This window comes from Schistocerca nitens, chromosome 8, assembly GCF_023898315.1.
Source record: "Schistocerca nitens isolate TAMUIC-IGC-003100 chromosome 8, iqSchNite1.1, whole genome shotgun sequence".
Lineage (NCBI taxonomy): Eukaryota > Metazoa > Arthropoda > Insecta > Orthoptera > Acrididae > Schistocerca > Schistocerca nitens.
Genome location: NC_064621.1, coordinates 598279425 through 598301731, shown reverse-complemented (window position 1 = coordinate 598301731; position 22307 = coordinate 598279425). Strand labels below are relative to the sequence as shown.

Here is a 22307-nt window from a genome sequence, read left to right as displayed (position 1 = left end):
GTTGCTATTTCAATCAATGTTGCTTGTCTGTTAGCACTGACAACTCTACGTAAACGCCGCAGCTATCCGTCGTGAAGTGAAGGTAGTTGGCCACTGCGTTGTCCGTGGTAAGAGGTAATACCTGAAATTTGATATTCTTGGCAAACTCTTAACACTATGAATTTTGAAATATTGAATTCCCAAACTATTTCCGATGGAATGTCCCATGAATCTAGCTCCAACTACCATTCCACGTTCAAAGTGTATTAATTCTTGTCGTGCGGTCATAATGATGTCGTAAACCGTTTCACATGAATCATAAATGACAGATCCGACAATGCATTGCCATTTTGTACCTTTTGTACCCGATACTACCGCCATCTGTACAAGTACATGTCGCCATCTGTGGGGCGGCAGGTGGAATTATTATTTACTGTTGCATAAATGTTTGAATGTTGAAACACTTCCCGGCCGATTATCCATATGTGGGGCGGCAGGTGGAATAATGTTGTTTAAAAATGTTCCTATTATTTAGAATGTTATTTATGCTGTCTTTCGCCATTCTCAACACTGGCTCTCTAACTACAATATTGGCAACCAGAAACTGATTAGCAAAACATGAAGCCTGTAATTAGAATTCCTAGTGCCCACTTCATCTGAGAATACACTTATGATGATGATGATGATGATGATCATCATCATAAGTGAATACATCATGAGAATACACTTATAGTTACAGCTTATAGCTCTGACGAATTAGGAGATTGTCTGGGATTTATAATCAAAAAACGGTCGTGAAAAAAAAAAAAACGTTCTGTATCCTGAAAGTCGCAGATGAAAGCAAAAGAATCCACACAATCTAACTAACAGAGCAGTTCAGAGTCTAATGCACTGAAGCAACTATAAATGTCCAAATTAAATGTTTAAATGAATGCTCGCCATAATTTGATGATAAGGTTCATCAAACGCCACGCTAACTAATGGTAGAATGTTTGTCCCGCGGCGGCACGTGAAAATACGACAATACGCAAACTGAAGATCGATAATTAAAGTCAACCCAGAATTAACACTTCACTCGAAAATGATTTCATGGTTACGCGTATCTCGAGTAACTTAATACGGCATCCGAGGCTGTTTGTAGCAATGATACCGACGCGACGCGACTCCCGACACAGATGGCGTGCTATTCAGCGTCTGGAGAGAACTGGGGCCTTCCTTCCTCGCGCAGCGTTCTTATACACTCCTGGAAATTGAAATAAGAACACCGTGAATTCATTGTCCCAAGAAGGGGAAACTTTATTGACACATTCCTGGGGTCAGATACATCACATGATCACACTGACAGAACCACAGGCACATAGACACAGGCAACAGAGCATGCACAATGTCGGCACTAGTACAGTGTATATCCACCTTTCGCAGCAATGCAGGCTGCTATTCTCCCATGGAGACGATCGTAGAGATGCTGGATGTAGTCCTGTGGAACGGCTTGCCATGCCATTTCCACCTGGCGCCTCAGTTGGACCAGCGTTCGTGCTGGACGTGCAGACCGCGTGAGACGACGCTTCATCCAGTCCCAAACATGCTCAATGGGGGACAGATCCGGAGATCTTGCTGGCCAGGGTAGTTGACTTACACCTTCTAGAGCACGTTGGGTGGCACGGGATACATGCGGACGTGCATTGTCCTGTTGGAACAGCAAGTTCCCTTGCCGGTCTAGGAATGGTAGAACGATGGGTTCGATGACGGTTTGGATGTACCGTGCACTATTCAGTGTCCCCTCGACGATCACCAGTGGTGTACGGCCAGTGTAGGAGATCGCTCCCCACACCATGATGCCGGGTGTTGGCCCTGTGTGCCTCGGTCGTATGCAGTCCTGATTGTGGCGCTCACCTGCACGGCGCCAAACACGCATACGACCATCATTGGCACCAAGGCAGAAGCGACTCTCATCGCTGAAGACGACACGTCTCCATTCGTCCCTCCATTCACGCCTGTCGCGACACCACTGGAGGCGGGCTGCACGATGTTGGGGCGTGAGCGGAAGACGGCCTAACGGTGTGCGGGACCGTAGCCCAGCTTCATGGAGACGGTTGCGAATGGTCCTCGCCGATACCCCAGGAGCAACAGTGTCCCTAATTTGCTGGGAAGTGGCGGTGCGGTCCCCTACGGCACTGCGTAGGATCCTACGGTCTTGGCGTGCATCCGTGCGTCGCTGCGGTCCGGTCCCAGGTCGACGGGTACGTGCACCTTCCGCCGACCACTGCCGACAACATCGATGTACTGTGGAGACCTCACACCCCACGTGTTGAGCAATTCGGCGGTATGTCCACCCGGCCTCCCGCATGCCCACTATATGCCCTCGCTCAAAGTCCGTCAACTGCACATACGGTTCACGTCCACGCTGTCGTGGCATGCTACCAGTGTTAAAGACTGCGATGGAGCTCCGTATGCCACGGCAAACTGGCTGACACTGACGGCGGCGGTGCACAAATTCTGCGCAGCTAGCGCCATTCGACGGCCAACACCGCGGTTCCTGGTGTATCCGCTGTGCCGTGCGTGTGATCATTGCTTGTACAGCCCTCTCGCAGTGTCCGGAGCAAGTATGATGGGTCTGACACACCGGTGTCAATGTGTTCTTTTTTCCATTTCCAGGAGTGTATATAAAGCCGCGGTGCGGACGGCTAAGGGAACGCCTGATGAAATCGGCTCTCCCGACTAGCCGCTGGGCTAGTAATGCACCACTGTAAGTTACCTAATAAATCATAGCTTCTCTTGCTGATGGCCGATGAAGCTCTTAATTGAAATGTGCATTCAGCACGCAGGTAAATATTGATAATAAAATTTTGACGTGGCTAAGTTAAATATTTTGGGCGAGAGAATTAATTTAATTACACTGCACGCAGTAGACGAGCTCTGAACTGGCCCTTTGGAGATACGCTATCGCTATAGTTTTATAGGTATTCAAATGAAACTTCTCACATCTTCATAGTTATAGCGGATCTCCAACCTACTTAAATATAAACATCCTAGCCTTATTTATTAGCCCACTTAATCTATCTTGCTTCCTTAAGTTTTAAGACAAAAACCAGAAAATATTGAATTTCAACTAAAATCTTAAATTGTGAGATCCAGAAGACTGTTTCTATTAAATATTTATGAAAAAGGAATCTAATTATAAATTTTGAAGTCTCTAGCTCTTTTCTTTTGCGCCAATGATTTTTACAGAAAAACGTCCAAATTTCGAAAATGGTTAAAGTTATCGAACTGATATTCGACACATATTAATTTAGTATTACTCCTGACATGCTAGAAACATTTTAGGTTATTTATTTGATTTTTAAAGTATTGCGCAACATTTATGACGTCAGAGCTAGTTACAGCGGACTGGCTGGCACACAATGGAAAGACTGATGTGAATTTACTATGGCGTGAGTAGGCTGCTTCCCTACACATCCCATGACATTTGTCACCTCTGTGTTAATTTGTTTGCATAACCGTTTTCCGCAGCAGCTCTTATAATCAATTATTACTAGTTTCTCTGTCATAAGCTTACTGCAATGAAGTAAAGAGAAGTTTAGCGCAGATGCGTTAAGCTTTCATTTACAAAGCATCTTCTGTGGTCGTTGGTGTTTCTGCCTCTTGCTCAGATATTCTGCAAACAGCTGCTTTTTTCTTCGTTGTTAGCAGAAGCTGAGGTCGGAAGAAACTTCCTTGTACATTTGCACTTGGCAGTTTTTTACCTTTTTTGAAAGGCAGAGGAAAAGTTCTTTAAAAAGAGCAAAAAACTGCCGAGTGCAAATATAGAACGAAGTTTCTTTCTATCTCATCCTCCACTAAAAACGAAGGAAAAAGCAATGGTTTTCAGAATATGTGAACAACAGGTAGAAACATGAATGATCACAGAAGATACTTTGTAAATAAAAGCGAAACGCGTTCGTGTTTATTTTTCGCTTTAATTAATTGCAGTAAGCTTAAGAAGGAGAAATCAGTAATAACTGAACTGGAAAGGCCGTTTATTTGTGGCTAATAATTGATTTATTTTTTCAGTGACCACGCCTTGCGTAAAAAACCGAAGAGACAATCAAACAATTTAGGAATACAAATTCTTACATAATCTGATGGAACACCCATCTTCAAAATTTACGTATTGATAAAGAGTTATTATCGCAGTGAAACTTTAGAGACTGGAATAAACACAATATATTTCAGATTACGTCAAAACTGTTGAGTTGCGATGAAATTCAAATTTTAATTACGTAAATTGCGTCTCATATCGAAATCCTGAAAAACACATAATTCACACAAATACTGCTACTGACATTATATTTGGACTTTTGTAACACTGTAACAATAAGTCACGACAGCAAAATAAAAACTAATTTTGTCCTTATTAGTATCAACAAAAACTACCGAGAACAATTACTTGAACTGTTGAAAAGGGTAACGCTAACTTGTATTTATACAGAATACGATCATTACAGAGAAGTGAAATAACTACATTAAAGCTGACAACATTTGTTTTGTGTTAAAGACTAATTTGAAAGATTATTAGTAATCTGCATAAAGAAATTAATATGTAACAATTGTGTTAGTGGACAGGTGCGACATATTTGGCACGGAAAAAGAAGGAGGGTGTCGCCTATCAGGTGTGGTAGGAGACAGACGTGTTTTGTAAATCCTACGTGTGTGGTAGTTCTGGGAACTGTTAGCACACATACGTCATTGTCTTTGATACACAAGTGTAGCCGTAAGCAGTAATAAATCATAAAGATTACTGTAACAGCTACGTCTTAATTTGTTGCAGTTAAATGCACAATGGAAATTTCTGCAGAGTTGGGATTACGAACCTGGAGGTACTACGAAAGTGGTTTCGACTTAAAGTAAATCGTCAACAACAAAGTCAAATATATTCGGCTCCTTCATTTTCTCGGGTAGACACGGGGTCTCTAGTGATAAATTCGAGTCTGGCGTATCGGAACAGACGAATTGCGTCCGATATTTCAAAGATAGATCACTTACTGTAATGTTATACCACTTTTACGAATTAATGTGATGTCATTGAACTTGGAAATCCAAAGATTGTATGGTTAATTATTTGAGTGTTTCCATGATTGTCATTGAGATATCTAGCCATGATACAGAACGTGACGGTTAAGTTACGATGACAATGTACTTTTTCAATGAAAAATACGTAACATGCTGACTATTAACATGATTGTCCTTCACATTCAACTTCAGCTACCTTTAATTTTTTACGTGCAATAATTTTCATTTAACAACGTTCAGTAAGTTTTACTATCTATTCAGTTCTTCACCTGACAATTGGTCAAAGACTTTTTTGACTACGTGACTCTAAAACTTCTTAGTTTGAGTCTACTGAAATAACTGAATAGGTGAAACGTCTTAGTTTGTACTTAAACTGCTGAGTGAAACTGAACCTTCTGTCTTGTTACATATTATTATCATTTCAACACTGACCAGGAGAATTTTCCCTGACAAAAACAACTCAAAATTAACCCGTTCATTTATTACCCACAATATACAAGCGCAGCGTATCCTGACTGCTCTGTAGCGACAATGACTTCAAATAATTAATACAAAAGAATGGCCCTGGATTGGAAGAAATCCTATCAATAACACACACTTTGTCATAAGTCACTTACATCACAGAAAATCTTCATAACTCGAACGACAGCGATTACAGCAAGAGCAACTACAGCCAGCTAAATAAAAAGATTCTAATTACTATGGTTAGCAAACGAAAGATTTTTGTTGAAGAGCAAACAATGTATTTAGCAGATTTTACCTTATACATGTGACATCCAGTTCCAAAAATTATATAGTCGTCAATAATTCCACTACCCAAACATTACCAACTACATCCATCTTCATTTTACAATGCATGTCCTACCAACACCGAGTCCTCATGATGGACACATGTCCAAGGTATCCACTCGCTGTTCACTGCTAACTGCTAGTCTGTCCAACCACAGAGGGCGCAGAGTGCTGTCAGCGATATTAATTACAGTCTATAGCGCTGCCAACGTACAGAAATATAAACAGGCTACTTACATAGCCCCCTGCTCCCCTCAAAAAATTTTCCAAGTGTTTTGGGCAATGGCCAAGACTAAGTTGTTAAAATTTCTTTATATTAACAATATCATATAGATCAGATGCACACAAAGATTAACCAATGTGCTGTTTGTCAGTAAAGTAAAAATTCTCCTCACAGTCCGTAAAGACAGTTCTAATTTAGTAGAAGAGAAGTCTACGCCAGTTTTATGCACAGAGGCTGAGCAGTAAAATAAAAACACACGTAAGTAGCGGACCACCATGCAGTCTTGTAGAGGTAGTGTTGTCCTCCCCACAGAAATATAATGCTGTCTCTTGACATGAAGATTTCAGTTGAGGAGATTGGTAATGTGGCACATCAGAGCAGACCCACAGCAGAATTAGTCGAAGTCTTGAAGAATATTGGTAGAATTGGTGGGTCACCACAGAGCAGACCCACAGTAGTCCTTGTAGAGATTATGGTAGTTATGGGGCACCAGAGGTGCAGACCCACTGTAGTCCTTGTAGAGATTGTGATAGTAATGGGCCACTAAATGTGCAGACCCAATTGTAGTCCTTGTAGAGACTGTGATAGTAATGGGCCACCAAATGTGCCGACCCCACTTTTAGTTCTTGTGCAGATGCCCAGCAGCCATCCATTGCGACTGTATGGGTGCACAATCACAACTGAAGAGTCTTGAGGATAATGTTGCAAGTCCATGAACCACACTTGGGCACTCACTAATGTTTTTATTGCAATATCCTTAAAACCAGCAATGCTGTTAACCAGTCCCTTGCTGAATTATCAACACATGTGCCAGCACTAACACAGTCAAAAACATTTTTTGAGAGCGTGTTTTACAATCTGTTCCAGATGTTCATGTCTCACTTCCTCATCGGTACTTCGTCTGACGAACGATAAAATTTGACTCGTCAGTGTAAATAACACGATTCCAATCACTGGAGGTTCAAGATTTATATATTTTGGTCCAAGCCGCCCGCTTTTCTTTCATGGCAGATATTGAAATTACTTCTTTATTGACTTTCTTGCCGTCTGCAGACAATCATTAAGTCTGCGCTGTACCGTTGAAGAAGTAATTTCCACTCCAAAAGCCAATAAATCTCTCTAAGTTCGTTACTCGTCATGTAAGGATGAATTCTAGAGTTTCTAATTAGATTTTTGTCAGTTCTAAGGGTGCTTTATTGTTTTCGTCCACATCTGTCTTTCCTCTTTGGAGGCAATGAGGTAGTATCACTATATGCCCTAGTAACTCTTGAAACACTACATTTTCCCACACCAACAACAGAGGGAATGTTTCTCCTAGTTTTATATTCATGAATAGCAACTACTTTTGCCAGCTACTGAGGTGGAATGTTGATTTTAACACAAACACGAAGTTTTGTTGTCGAGAACACAGAAATAACACACGCCAATAGTCGAACAATTGGGAGGATAAAGTTGGTTTCAACTAACCAACTCCAATCCTTTGTAAAATATGAGCTTGTCCCAGTTAATTTGCACATTATTGTACCTGTTTTGTGGGTGAACGTAACTTCTTGACTACTTTCTCAATGAATCTCAGCCTGGATTTGATTTATGTGGTCTCTCCATTTTGAACAGCTCCCTACACATTCCCTCAGATATCAAATGGCTGTCACTGATTCCAATGCATGTCCAACAATCGTGTAATACAGGGCTATTACAAATCATTGAAGCGATTTCATAAATTCACTGTACCTCCATTCATTCACATATGGTCACGACACACTGCAGATACGTAGAAAAACTCATAAAGTTTTGTTCAGCTGAAGCCGCACTTCAGGTTTCTGCCGCCAGAGCGCTCGAGAGCGCAGTGAGACAAAATGGCGACAGGAGCCGAGAAAGCGTATGTCGTGCTTGAAATGCACTCACATCAGTCAGTCATAACGGTGCAACGACACTTCAGGACGAAGTTCAACGAAGATCCACCAACTGCTAACTCCATTCGGCGCAGTTTAAAGCTTCTGGATGCCTCTGTATGGGGAAATCAACGGGTCGGCCTGCATTGAGCGAAGAAACGGTTGAACGCGTGCGGGCAAGTTTCACGCGTAGCCCGCGGAAGTCGACGAATAAAGCAAGCAGGGAGCTAAACGTACCACAGCCGACGGTTTGGAAAATCTTACGGAAAAGGCTAAAGCAGAAGCCTTGCCGTTTACAATTGCTACAAGCCCTGACACCCGATGACAAAGTCAAACGCTTTGAATTTTCGGCGCGGTTGCAAAAACTCATGGAAGAGGATGCGTTCAGTGCGAAACTTGTTTTCAGTGATGAAGCAACATTTTTTCTTAATGGTGAAGTGAACAGACACAATGTGCGAATCTGGGCGGTAGAGGATTCTCACGCATTCATGCAGCAAATTCGCAATTCACCAAAAGTTAACGTGTTTTGTGCAATCTCACGGTTTAAAGTTTACGGCCCCTTTTTCTTCTGTGAAAAAAACGTTACAGGACATGTGTATCTGGACATGCTGGAAAATTGGCTCATGCCACAACTGGAGACCGACAGCGCCGACTTCATCTTTCAACAGGATGGTGCTCCACCGCACTTTCATCATGATGTTCGGCATTTCTTAAACAGGAGATTGGAAAACCGATGGATCGGTCGTGGTGGAGATCATGATCAGCAATTCATGTCATGGCCTCCACGCTCTCCCGACTTAACCCCATGCGATTTCTTTCTGTGGGGTTATGTGAAAGATTCAGTGTTTAAACCTCCTCTACCAAGAAACGTGCCAGAACGCTTTCGAACTCATTGATGGGGACATGCTGCGCCGAGTGTGGGAGGAACTTCATTATCGGCTTGATGTCTGCCGAATCACTAAAGGGGCACATATCGAACATTTGTGAATGCCTAAAAAATTTTTTTGAGTTTTTGTATGTGTGTGCAAAGCATTGTGAAAATATCTCAAATAATAAAGTTATTGTAGAGCTGTGAAATCGCTTCAATCATTTGTAATAACCCTGTATATAACAACGAATTTTTCTGCCTATTTATTGGTGACAGGAATCTTCATAAAAGAATCAACCTACTTTGAGGCAGTTGTCAGTATGTCTACCTTATAAAGGGCTTTGGTTATAGAGCAGGCATCGCATATTGTGCTTATTACACGTTTCTGTACAGCAAACACTATTTTCCTGAATGAAAAATTAAAAATAGTATAATATGAAATTATTGCACCCTTTAATCGGTCTGCGCATGACTGCATGATATTTGGAATCAACATAAGAAGTTCCTCAGCACAAAATATGTATTGCAATATGTACAGGGCACTACATGAAGATATGACTCATGCAAAGTTTGAGACCTTCCAGTGCATTCTAAAATCATTGACAGTAAATAGTTAGTTGTTGGTTGTTGATTCGGGAAGGAATTGATGATTGCAGGGTAATTATACAGTATGTAGAGTGACCAATGCAGTAATTCAGTACAATCATTTGCAGACAATAAATACAGTACATTACAAGATGACAAGAGCAACCTTTATGTACTGTTCCTAGTCATAACATACCACAGTCGAACAAAGAAAAATAATTATAATTTTGTTCTATCTAGAAGCGGCATAAGACCCAGTTTGTATTATGTAACAGTGATTCGAATCATGTGCAAGAAACAATTTGACATCGTCTTCAATAGCAGAAATTGTGTAGCTAAACGTTTGCATGGTAAATGATGGAACAATTAATTTATGTTACAGACATGTGCTTAACTCTGCATAGGACCGTCCTAATGTGTCATTTTTATTTGTAAATATTATCTTAGTTAATGCTGTTAGTAAGTAGTAACTAGGATGTATACGATATGTACTTGACTAGTGATGTGTACTAGAGAGAGAGAGAGAGAGAGAGAGAGAGAGAGAGAGAGTGTGTGTGAGTAAGTGTGTAATGGTGAAACATGCAGCCAATCTAGTTAAGGTACTACTACATGGTGCTAGATTGCAATAACCAATTCGTCTCACAATTTATTAGTTGTGATATTCAGCACAAAGAGTCTTTCGGTACAAATTTTTACACTAGTGCATCCGGTGCAAGTCTCTTCATTTCTGTACAACTGCTGCAACATACAGCAACTGGATATGATTATTGTAGTCAAGCCTTGGTCTCCGTCTACAATTTTTACTTCACACACTTCCTTCCAGTTTTAACTTGACGATTCCGTGATGTATCTAGATGTGCCCTATCAAGTAATCCCTTCTTTTAAACAAGTTGTGCCATAAATTCCTTTTCTCACCGGTTCTATTCAGTTCTTATTCATAAACTGAACTATCTTCCCATCTAATCTTCAGCAGTCTTACATAGTACCACATCTCCAAAGATTCTATTCTGTTCTTGAACGAACTGTTTATTGTTCACATCTCACATCCGTATAAGGCTACACTCCAGACAAACAGTTTCAGGAAAGATTTCTTTATATTTAAATTTATATCCAATGTCAACAAAATTTTCTGTTTCTTAAGCTCTTTTCTTGCTATTGCCAGTCTGCATTTTATATCCTCTATACTTCCGCCTTCTCAAGTTCACTCTCATGTCTGCAGCACTTAAAACTGTAGCCTGGTGTCTGTACAGGTTGTACAAATGATTTGTATTTGTGATTTAACCCAGATACCTTCAGTGTATTCAGTTCCTTCGTACAGCACCCACTCCCCCCCCCCCCCCCCTGCCCCCATCTACGTATCAATTCCTCCTTCCAGCCTCTCCTTCTTGCTTAGATCTGGCTTGCCATCTGAACTCTTGATACTCATATAGATGCTCCTCTTTCCTTTTTTTCCTGGTATAGGCGATATTTAGCCTCTCTAGAGTCAAACATGCATATTTTAGCCAATCTTGCTTTGCCATTTTGCACTTTCTGTCAATCTTCAGTGTATTCAGTTCCTTCGTACAGCACCCACTTCCCCCCCCCCCCCTCCTGCCCCCATCTACGTATCAATTCCTCCTTCCAGCCTCTCCTTCTTGCTTAGATCTGGCTTGCCATCTGAACTCTTGATACTCATATAGATGCTCCTCTTTCCTTTTTTTCCTGGTATAGGCGATATTTATCCTCTCTAGAGTCAAACATGCATCTTTTTAGCCAATCTTGCTTTGCCATTTTGCACTTTCTGTCAATCTCATTTTTAGACTCTATTCCCTTTTGCCTGCTTCCTTCGCTGCCTTTTTTATACTACTTTCTCGTTTCGTCATTTAAATCATATACATTATGTGTTATCCATGGATTTCTACTGGATGTTATCTTTTGCCTATATGGTTCTCTGCTGCCTTCAATATTTCATGTCTTAAAGCTACCCACGCGTTGTCTATTGTATTCCTCTCTCCTGTTTCAGTCTAACATTGCCTAATGCTCCCTCTGAAACGTTCAAAAAACTTTGTTTCTCTCAATTTATCTGGGTGCCATCTCCTTAATTTCGTATCTTTTTGGAATCTTGTCAGTTTATCTGCAGTTCATAGTCAATAAATCATGAGCAGAGTCCACATGTCCGCCTTCAAACGTTTTGCAGTTTAAAATCTAGCTGCAAAAACCTGGCGTACTATTATATAAAACTCTGACACCTTCTGGTGTCTCCATATCTATTCTGGGCAAGCGTGATCCTTAAACCAAGCATTAGCAATGATTAAATTGCGTTCTGTGTAACATTCCACCAGGCAGCTTCCTGTTTCATTCCTAAACTATTAACTTTATCGCTTCAACAATATACTTGCAGAGTTTTTAAAATGTATGCCTACTGAATAAGAAGCAGTGTACTGTCATTGTAGCAACATGCATCTGTGTACAGAAAACGGCAATGTTAAAAGTTGTTATGAGACCCTAACAAGTTGGTCTGGAGCGATTGGTTATCTAAATGTTGTCGACTACATAACTATATAGAACAAGCATTAATGTTAATTCATAAAATCTGTTGACCGTAAAATAAGAAAACATTAATAACGAAATATGTGAAAGGACAAATCATAAAGAAAATTTAAAAAAATAGGCATGTCTTTACCCAACTTCTTTATATTTCACAGTACAGTTAATCACATGCACTGCTGTACTTGCAGCAGTCATTAACGTACAATGTACGGAGAACATGAACTAATTTAAAAGTACTTCAGCAGCATGTTTCAACTCACGTTCTGAACCATACTGATTTGCTTCCCTCTTTTTGAGATGCCAGCTAGGAAGCGGATTTCATTGGTTACCCGCCTATAGCTGTGTTCTGCCATTGGTTATGGTTGGTTGGTTTGTTGGGGGAAGGAGACCAGACAGCGAGGTCATCGGTCTCATCGGATTAGGGAAGAACGGGGAAGGAAGTCGTCCGTGCCCTTTGAAAGCAACCATCCCGGCATTTGCCTGGAGCGATTTAGGGAAATGACGGAAAACCTAAATCAGGATGGCCGGACGCGGGATTGAACCGTCGTCCTTCCGAATGCGAGTCCAGTGTCTAACCACTGCGCCACCTCGCTCGGTGCCATTGGTTATGACTAGCGTCTGTCACTTCAGATGCGAACGCCAACTGCGCGTGCCGCTGCGACTCCATGGAGAAAGGTTTGCCGCTGCCATTGCCATGAAAAGCGCTCTAGTTGGAACCGGCCTTAAGAAAATTATCAGACACATTATCGGCGCACAGCGATCGATAGCAGTTCCGAATTCCTGTGACTGTACGAATCTGCTCTTGACGGTCATAGCGTACGTACGCGCAGAAGGGGTTATTCTTAGTGTGCTTTCTTATTATTGTGCTTGTTATTGTTTCTAGTTTACTTTTATTGTAGACACCGCACGCCAGGGTTTCGTATTAGGGTTTCTGCACATTTTTCAGTGAGTAATTTTCATAAATGTGATACGATAATGAAGCAAGTGCATTATTTTTTGCTGTTGGACTTTCCTTATTATGTATTGCTGCTGCGAAAAGAATTCTTTGTGCTGATTACTGGCCGGCCAGAGTGGCCGAGCGGTTCTAGGCGCTACAGTCTGGAGCCGCGCGACCGCTACGGTCGCAGGTTCGAATCCTGCGTCGGGCATGGATGTTTGTGATGTCCTTAGGTTAGTTAGGTTAAAGTAGTTCTAAGTTCTAGGGGACTGATGACCTCAGATGTTAAGTCCCATAGTGCTCAGAGCCATTTGAACCATTTTGCTGATTACTTCGTATTCTAGAAATGAAATGCAACAAAGGAGAACTGAGTGACCTAATCCACGCGTAAAGTGAGAAAAATTGTCTTTATGATGCTCACTACCCGCTGTATCACAAGGCAACATGACAGTCATTTATTTACGAATAAATAGGCCTATAACTTTAAAAGTGTGACCCTAGATTTATATACGTGGTACTCCATAGACGACACATGACGTCTAATGATTTCATTGCTTCTTTTGCTTCATTTAAGCATGCCAGGAAGAAAAAGCTTCGTAATAGTTGGCAAGAAACTTCGATCATAAAATGTATAAGCAATTGGTTTAATTCTTATTTCTGGCTAGGTGAAATGGCTTCTCAGATTACTATATCACTTGAGTGGGTTTCTTATGTATGATCTACAGCAGTTTGTCAAAAAGAGCCACGTCCATTCTCACTAAATTCCAAAGTTCCTGCGAGCTTCTGGGTCTCACCTCCTTAATTAATAGGAAATATACACCTTCTGATCAATAGTATCGGGACACCTGGCTGAAAATGGCTTAAAAGTTTGCACTGTCCTCCATCGGTAATGCTGAAATTCAATACGGTGTTGGCCCACTCCTGGCCTTGATGACAGCTTCCACTCTCGCAGGCGTACGTTCAATGAGGCGCTGGAAGGTTTCTTGAGGAATGGCAGGCCATTCTTCACGGAGTGCTGCACTGAGGAGAGGTATCGAATAGCTCTTCAACAGTGGGAAGCAAGAAGGTGCTTAAATGATCAATGTAGACCTGTGCTACGATAGTGCCACGAAAAAAAAAAAAAAAAAAAGAAACAAGGGGTGCAAGCCCCGCAAGCGCCTTCCACTGAAAACGCGACCACACCATAACACCACCGCCTCCGAATTTTACTGTTGGCAACACACACTCCAGGAATTCGCCATACCCACACCCTGTAATCGAATCGTCACATTGTGTACCGTGATTCGTCACTCCACACAACCTTTTCCACTGTTCAATCGTCCATTGTTTACGCTCCTTCCACCAAGCGAGGCGTCGTTTGGCATTTACCGGCGTGATGTGTGGCTTATGAGCAGCCGCTCGACCTCGAAGACTAAGTTTTCTTCCTCCCGCCTAAGTGTCATAGTACTTGCAGTGGATCCTGATGCAATTTGCAATTCCTGTGTGATGGGGTGGATAGATGTCTGCCTGTTACACATTACGACCCTCTTCAACTGTCGCTGGTCTCTGTCAGTCAACAGACGAGGTCGCTCTGTAGGATTTTGTGCTGTACGTGTCCCTTCACGTTTCCACTTCACTGTCACATCTGAAACAGTGGACCTAGGGATGTTTAGGAGTGTGGAAATCTCGCGCACAGGCGTATGACACAAGTGACATCCAATCACCTGACCACGTTCGATGTCCGTGAGTTCCGCGGAGCGCCCCATTCTGCTCTCTTACGACGTATAATGACTTCTGAGGTCGCTGATATGGAGTACCTGGCAGTAGATGGCAGCAAAATGCACCTAATATGAAAAACGTATGTATTTGGGGGTGTCCGGATACTTGTGATCACATAGTGTCTGTACCAGCATTCGTCACTTATTCCCAACTACATCGGTTTGTCGTGCGCATCCGACCACTCTCTACCACGAACAATGCCAAATGTGAAATTAATAAACCGACCTTGTGAAGGTACGGGGTAGAGGCTAGAGAATAGCAGAAGAACATACTAGTATTTAAGATGAGGAACAAGTCAATCATCGCTGGTTCAAAGCGTTTCTGGACGATGCCGGTTGTGAATATCACTGTGAGGATATCTGGCTCCGCTTTATGGACCAGTGCCAAGAAAAATCGCCATTTATGGAAATGAACGTGTTTCTGGACTGTCGGATGATAGATGGATTTGTGATTTAGCCTTTTTAACTGATGTGATAGGGCATCTTCGCCACTTGTTTGTGTCACTTTAATGGAAGGCTATTCTCACCATCCAGTTTTGTGACAAAATAAAGGCATTTATGATGATACTGTCGCTCTGAGAAAGGCAGCTGGAGGCTAGAAACGTCTCTTACTTTCCGAAACTGTCAGCATTAACAAACGTTGCCGTTGTTGCAGATTTTGGAGAGTATACAGATCTTTTAAGAAACTTGCGCAATTAATTTGAGAGAATATTCACTAATATTTCGCGCTTGGAAACAGGTTCAGGAAATTTTGCTAGTCCGTACTCTGTGGACGTCGATTCTATAAGCTATCCCTCCCAAATCTAAATCATAGACCTTCAGTGCGTTTCATAATTGAAGCAGAAAGACTTTAAGTGACTTTTACAAACATTTGTCACAGAAGCGTTACCCGAAACTTCATAGACATGCAGCACGGATGCTTAATCTGTTTGGATCAACATACAATTGTGACCAGTTATTTTCCTTAACGAAACGGGGTGAAGGAGGACTGAGATCCTTCATATGAGATTATCGCCTGAAATGGGCTTCAAACTCAGCTGTGCTAAATCAGTCATTCGCAACATTGAAGCTCTTATGCAGAGAAAGTAAATAAATGTAGAAAGGAGCAATAGAAAATTGAAGTGGATAAATTTATTATATTTTCTTTGTTATTCAGATTCTTAGTTTTGCCTTGCGGTTTGCCAAGGTCCATTAACTTTCGTATTTACTGCGTGTTTACATTCATTTTGTCCTTCTTTATTTACTGGCAATGTTTTCTTGAATTCGAAAATCTGTTTGGCATTTGTACGAGGGCAGTTCAATAAGTAATGCAACACATTTTTTTTTCTGAAACAGGGGATGTTTTATTCAGCATTGAAATACACCAGGTTATTCCCCAATCTTTTAGCTACACAACACTATTTTTCAACGTAATCTCCATTCAACGCTACGGCCTTACGCCACCTTGAAATGAGGGCCTGTACGCCTGCACGGTACCATTCCACTGGTCGATGTCGGAGCCAACGTCGTACTGCATCAATAACTTCTTCATCATCCGCGTAGTGCCTCCCACGGATTGCGTCCTTCATTGGGCCAAACATATGGAAATCCGACGGTGCGAGATCGGGGCTGTAGGGTGCATGAGGAAGAACAGTCCACTGAAGTTTTGTGAGCTCCTCTCGGGTGCGAAGACTTGTGTGAGGTCTTGCGTTGTCATGAAGAAGGAGAAGTTCGTTCAGATTTTTGTGCCTACGAACACGCTGAAGTCGTTTCTTCAATTTCTGAAGAGTAGCACAATACACTTCAGAGTTGATCGTTTGACCATGTGGAAGGACATCGAACAGAATAACCCCTTCAGCGTCCCAGAAGACTGTAACCGTGACTTTACCGGCTGAGGGTATGGCTTTAAACTTTTTCTTGGTAGGGGAGTGGGTGTGGCGCCACTCCATTGATTGCCGTTTTGTTTCAGGTTCGAAGTGATGAACCCATGTTTCATCGCCTGTAACAATCTTTGACAAGAAATTGTCACCCTCAGCCACATGACGAGCAAGCAATTCCGCAGAGATGGTTCTCCTTTGCTCTTTATGGTGTTCGGTTAGACAACGAGGGACCCAGCGGGAACAAACCTTTGAATATCCCAACTGGTGAACAATTGTGACAGCACTACCAACAGAGATGTCAAGTTGAGCACTGAGTTGTTTGATGGTGATCCGTCGATCATCTCGAACGAGTGTGTTCGCACGCTCCGCCATTGCAGGAGTCCAGCTGTGCACGGCCGGCCCGCACGCGGGAGATCAGACAGTCTTGCTTGACCTTGCGGCGATGATGGCACACGCTTTGCCCAACGACTCACCGTGCTTTTGCCCACTACCAGATCACCGTAGACATTCTGCAAGCGCCTATGAATATCTGAGATGCCCTGGTTTTCCGCCAAAAGAAACTCGATCACTGCCCGTTGTTTGCAACGCACATCCATTACAGACGCCATTTTAACAGCTCCGTACAGCGCTGCCACCTGTCGGAAGTCAATGAAACTATACGAGACGAAGCGGGAATGTTTGAAAATATTCCACAAGAAATTTCCGGTTTTTTCAACCAAAATTGGCCGAGAAAAAAAATGTGTTGCATTACTTATTGAACTGCCCTCGTAATAAGCGTCTTGATTAAATGTTCGACATGTTTAATTAGGATTGCGGTTCCTTTTTACGGTTTCCTTAGTATGCATATCCCTAATTGCTCACCAGAGTCTTCATTTACTTGTGCAGAAACAATTTTATATGCTGTCTTCTATTTACGACACCACAACTTTTCACAAAAGGACAATATGTCAGCTTTCCGCAGCGCCGCCTGGCTGTCGCTGTTGCGAGAACAGCCGTGTGCTCCGCGCTCTAGGCTCGAAAGATCGGACTCACGCTGTTCCATGGAGCGGTACCTTGAACGGCCCTCCCCTGCAGGAATATTAAGGGACTGCTTCATTTCCTCGTGTTCAGCACTTCTGTTTCCTCGAAGATTAGAGCTTGCATATAATATGCTCTCCCCCGCTTCGAACAGATGACATTCAAGAAATTGCGTGAACCACAAAACACAAGCAATCTTAGTCGCTCATAATAGACTCGTTACCCCTGAATACAGAGAATCTCTTCCACCATTTATCCTGAACGGCACAGAAATAACGTTTTCTTCTGCTGCAAATTACTTGGCAGTAATTCTGGACCATCACCTAGACTGGACTGAACACAAAACTGTAAGAATGTGTCAGCGTCACTTCACTCACTAAAGAAATATAAAAAAGTGTTTCCTTTCGAGCTTAAAAAGAACCTTTTAGAATCACTTATATTCGCTATACTCGACTATGGCGATGCTATTCTCCAAGGACTTCCATACGAAAGCTCACGCAGGTTGGAACTGGCGATGAATGCTTGCGCACGATACATTTGTAACATTCGTTTTTTCACCAACTGCGACATGGTCGCGTATACAAACAGTGATCCAATACTGTCAAATGTTTTTTATTTCAGTCTTTGATGACAATATGAATTCTTTACACGATGACCGATTTCAGTCCGTAATGACCATCCTCAGATCTTCTCTACATCATGTCCTAAAGTGATAAGGCCATAATGGCATCGTCAAAACATATAAATATAATCAGCATAGCATGACGATGGTATTATGGCATAATCACACTTTAGGACATGGTGTAGAAAAGATCTGAGGATGGTCATTACGAACTGAAATCGGTCATCGTCTAAAGAATTCATATTGTCATCAAAGATTGAAATAAAAAACATTCGTTTTTTCGGCTATAAGACTCCTGCTACAAACCATTATGATGGCTACGTGCCAATAAGTGTAGAGACCATTATACCCTGTGCTTGCTCTAACGTTTTCTCAATCACTGCAATGTCTCTTATTTATCGCCAACTTTTACACTACAGCACGGCAGGAACACCCGCTTTCAACACGGTAAAATCCTCTCTGTGTCAGCACAAAACACTGCCATATTCTCTAAATCATTCTCTGTATCCGGAACCCGACTCTGAAACAATGTTCCACAAAATATCAGAGAAACCAAATCTTGCTGAAGCTTCAATAGACAACTAATGGTCCACCTTCTATCACGATGGCCATCTACCCCACACTCAGAGCACTCACATCCGCAGCTTAGTCTCCCTGTTCATAAATTTCCTCTGCCCCAAAACTCGCCTCCCCCCCCCCCCCCGCCCCCCGCTCTTGTCAGCAGAGTTCTCTATTTGTTTCCCACCTTCTACTGTCACTGTCGTGTCAATCTTCTCCTTCATCTACGTTCTTTTCACTTCTGCTAACTCTAATCATAAACTCAAAAATGGTTCAAATGGCTCGTAGCACTATGGGACTTGACATCTAAGGTCATCAGTCCCCTAGAACTTAGAACTACTTAAATCTAACTAACGTAAGCACATCACACACATCCATGCCCGAGGCAGGATTCGAACCTGCGACCGCAGCAGCAGCGCGGTTCCGGACTGAAGCCCCTAGAAAGCTGGGCCACAACTGCCGGCTCTAATCATAAACTCAAATATATTAAAATAACTTAAATAATTCCTTATGCCATTCACTATTATTCTTATTATGATTATCGTTGTTATTATTATTTTTATTAGTGTCAACTATTGCCAGTATTAATATTATCATTGTTAATATTATTACGACTCTTATTACTATGTTTTTTTTTTTGAAATATTTGTTACGTGTTGTTCTTGGTCAGATGTAAGACAGGCCCTTAAGGCCCTAATCTGATCAGGTTGAGTTGTTGTTGTTGTGGTATTCAGTCCTGAGACTGGTTTGATGCAGCTCTCCATGCTACTCTATCCTGTGCAAGCTTCTTCATCTCCCAGTACCCACTGCAACCTACATCCTTCTGAATCTGCTCAGTGTATTCATCTCTTCGTCTCCCTCTACGATTTTTAACCTCCACGCTGCCCTCCAATGCTAAATTTTTTGATCCCCTGATGTCTCAGAACATGTCCTACCAACCGGTCCCTTCGTCTTGTCCAGTTGTGCCACAAACTCCTCCCAAATTGTATTCAATACCTCCTCATTAGTTATGTGATCTACCCATCTAATCTTCAGCATTCTTCTGTAGCACCACATTTCGAAAGCTTCTATTCTCTTCTTGTCTAAACTCTTTATCGTCCATGTTTCACTTCCATACATGGCTACACTCCATACAAACACTTTCAGAAACGACTTCCTGACACTTAAATCTATACTCGATGTTAACAAATTTCTCTCCTTCAGAAACGCTTTCCTTGCCATTGCCAGTCTACATTTTATATCCTCTCTACTTCGACCATCATCAGTTATTTTGCTCCCCAAATAGCAAAACTCCTTAACTACTTTAAGTGTGTCATTTCCCAATCTAATTCCCTCAGCATCGCCAGACTTAATTCGACTACATTCCATTAACCTCGTTTTGCTTTTGTTGAGTAAGCAATAAATAAATAAATAATACCACATCTGTGAAGTATAATAAAAACACAGTCTCAAAGACAGGAAATTAAATTACCTATTCCTGTTCGGAAAGTAAGTGGTAGTGCTGTATTTTACTACCTGTAGAAAAATCCTTATAGATTACGCTAAGTCTCTGACAAGTAGTTTTTGGAGACACATCGATGCAAACCCGTATACTCACAAAGGAAGAACGCGTAGGAGGCGGAGTGTATGATGAACTTGACAAAGGGTTTCTTCATGAAGAGGCCCATCTTGGAGTTGGGTGCGATCATGTAGATCATGCTGTAGACGGGGAACATGGAGCCCAGCTTGGCCACCTCGAACAGCTGGCCCACCATGCTCTTCCGCCGGAAGCCGGGCAGGCCCTCGTACCAGATGGCCGCCAGCAGCTGCTGCACGTTCGGGTGCGCCACGAACTGAACACACACACACACGCACGTGTCATCAAAGCACAGCACTCTACACTAACATGCCAAAAACAATTATTATCTGAGGATTGTTGATAATACGTGGAGACACACGGGGAGCTACAAGCCGATCTACATACGGCTTTCATTGATTTGGAGAAAGCATATGACAGAGTCCCAAGGGACGAAATATGGAGAAGCATGAGAGAGCAGTGCGTGCCAGAGAAGTATGTTAGGATAGTGAAGGAAATTTACTTAGGAGCAATGACACAGGTGAGAAGTAGTGTGGGCATGACAGAGGAGTTTCCAGTAAAAGTAGGGCTACGTCAAGGGTCTGCGATTAGTCCCACCCTCTTTGACCTGATTATGGATGTGCTGGTGAAAGATGTGAAGAAGGAAGCACCGTGGAATATGATGTTTGCGGATGATGTGGTTCTTTCTGAGCAAAGCATCGACAGACTTGAGGAAAGGCTGCAGGATTGGAAGAAGGCACTAGAAGAAAGAGGGATGAAAATTAGCAGGACGAAGTCAGAATATTTAGCACTGAAGGATGTGCAGATGAGGTCTTGCAAGATCCAGGATGATGAGCTGAAATCGGGCCGCAAATTTAAATACCTGGGGTCGTACATACAGAGGGACGGACGACTGGAAAGCGAGATACAACGAATAAATTGCGGTTGGAACAACTGGAGGACAATGAGTGGAGTGTTGTGTGACAAGAAGGTGAGCATTGGGTTGAAAGGGAAAGTGTACAAGTCGATGGTAAGGCCTGCTATGATATACGGGGCAGAGACATGGCCAATCACAGTAGCCTAGGAAAGGAAGATGGAAGTGGCGGAAATGAGGATGCTGAGGTGGATGTGTGGGGTAACAAGGAAGGACAGGATTAGAAATGAATTTGTTAGAGGAGCTGTGAAAGTGGGACCTATGGGGAAAAAGACACAAGAGAGCAGAATAAGGTGGTACGGTCACTTACAGAGAAAAGGGAAAGAGTATATCGGAAACAGAGTTGAAGATATAAAGATTGAAGGAGCGAGAAGGAGAGGAAGACCGAAGATCAGGTGGAAGGGTAAGCTATCCGGTGACCTAAGGGAGAAAGGATGGAAGAAGGACGAGGCAATGGATAGAGAACTATGGAGGAGAAGGATCCAGAAGAGCAACGCCGACCCTAAGTGACGTGGGACAAGGCGACAATAAAGAAGAAGAAGAAGAAGAAGAAGAAGAAGAAGAAGATTGTTGATCAGAATGAGGCTGGAGCAATGACGGTGCTAGAAAGGAAATACTTCCTGATTTATTTATCCTGTGAAGATTCGGACCATTAGACCGTCTCTTAGATCTAACCAAACATATTTTGCATTATATCGATTATGCCCTACATAAGACGTTTTACATCTTGTCTGGAATCTAACACTCATAAATAGTTATGACACAAGTTTTTAATAAAAAATAGCTATATAAGAAAAAAAATTGTTAAAAGTATGACTAATAATGATAAATTACAAGTTGATAGATCTGCCTGAGGTCCTTGTTAGAAATTGGCGTGAGAGGAGGTGACGGAAGAGGGAGAGAAAGAGGGACGTGGCAGAACACAAGTAAAGAACAGGCGAAAAAGGAAGGTTGCGCGACAGACAATATAACTAAAAGAGAAACATGCACAACTGGTAGAATAAGTGAACAAAGAATGGCCTCTCTGTTCATATTTGAGGAAAATGTTATAAAACTGATAAAGGAAAGTGCTTCAGGTTCTTCTGAAATGTAAAAGGAAATTGGATTGTCTGATAAGGGCAGTTTATTTCAATGGCATACAGCAGAAATGGGAA

The 22307-nt window shown here is 42.2% G+C and overlaps 1 protein-coding gene across 2 annotated transcripts in view; it reads right to left on the bottom strand.

The window, feature by feature from the left end:
* The window catches only part of LOC126198891 (transient receptor potential protein), a 439251-nt gene that overhangs the window by 154919 nt on the left and 262025 nt on the right, over positions 1 to 22307 (bottom strand). For both annotated transcript variants that reach the window (XM_049935507.1, XM_049935506.1), the window contains exon 9: positions 20262 to 20496. In XM_049935507.1, the coding sequence (XP_049791464.1) occupies positions 20262 to 20496 (235 nt within the window). The remainder of the gene's footprint in view (positions 1 to 20261; positions 20497 to 22307) is intronic.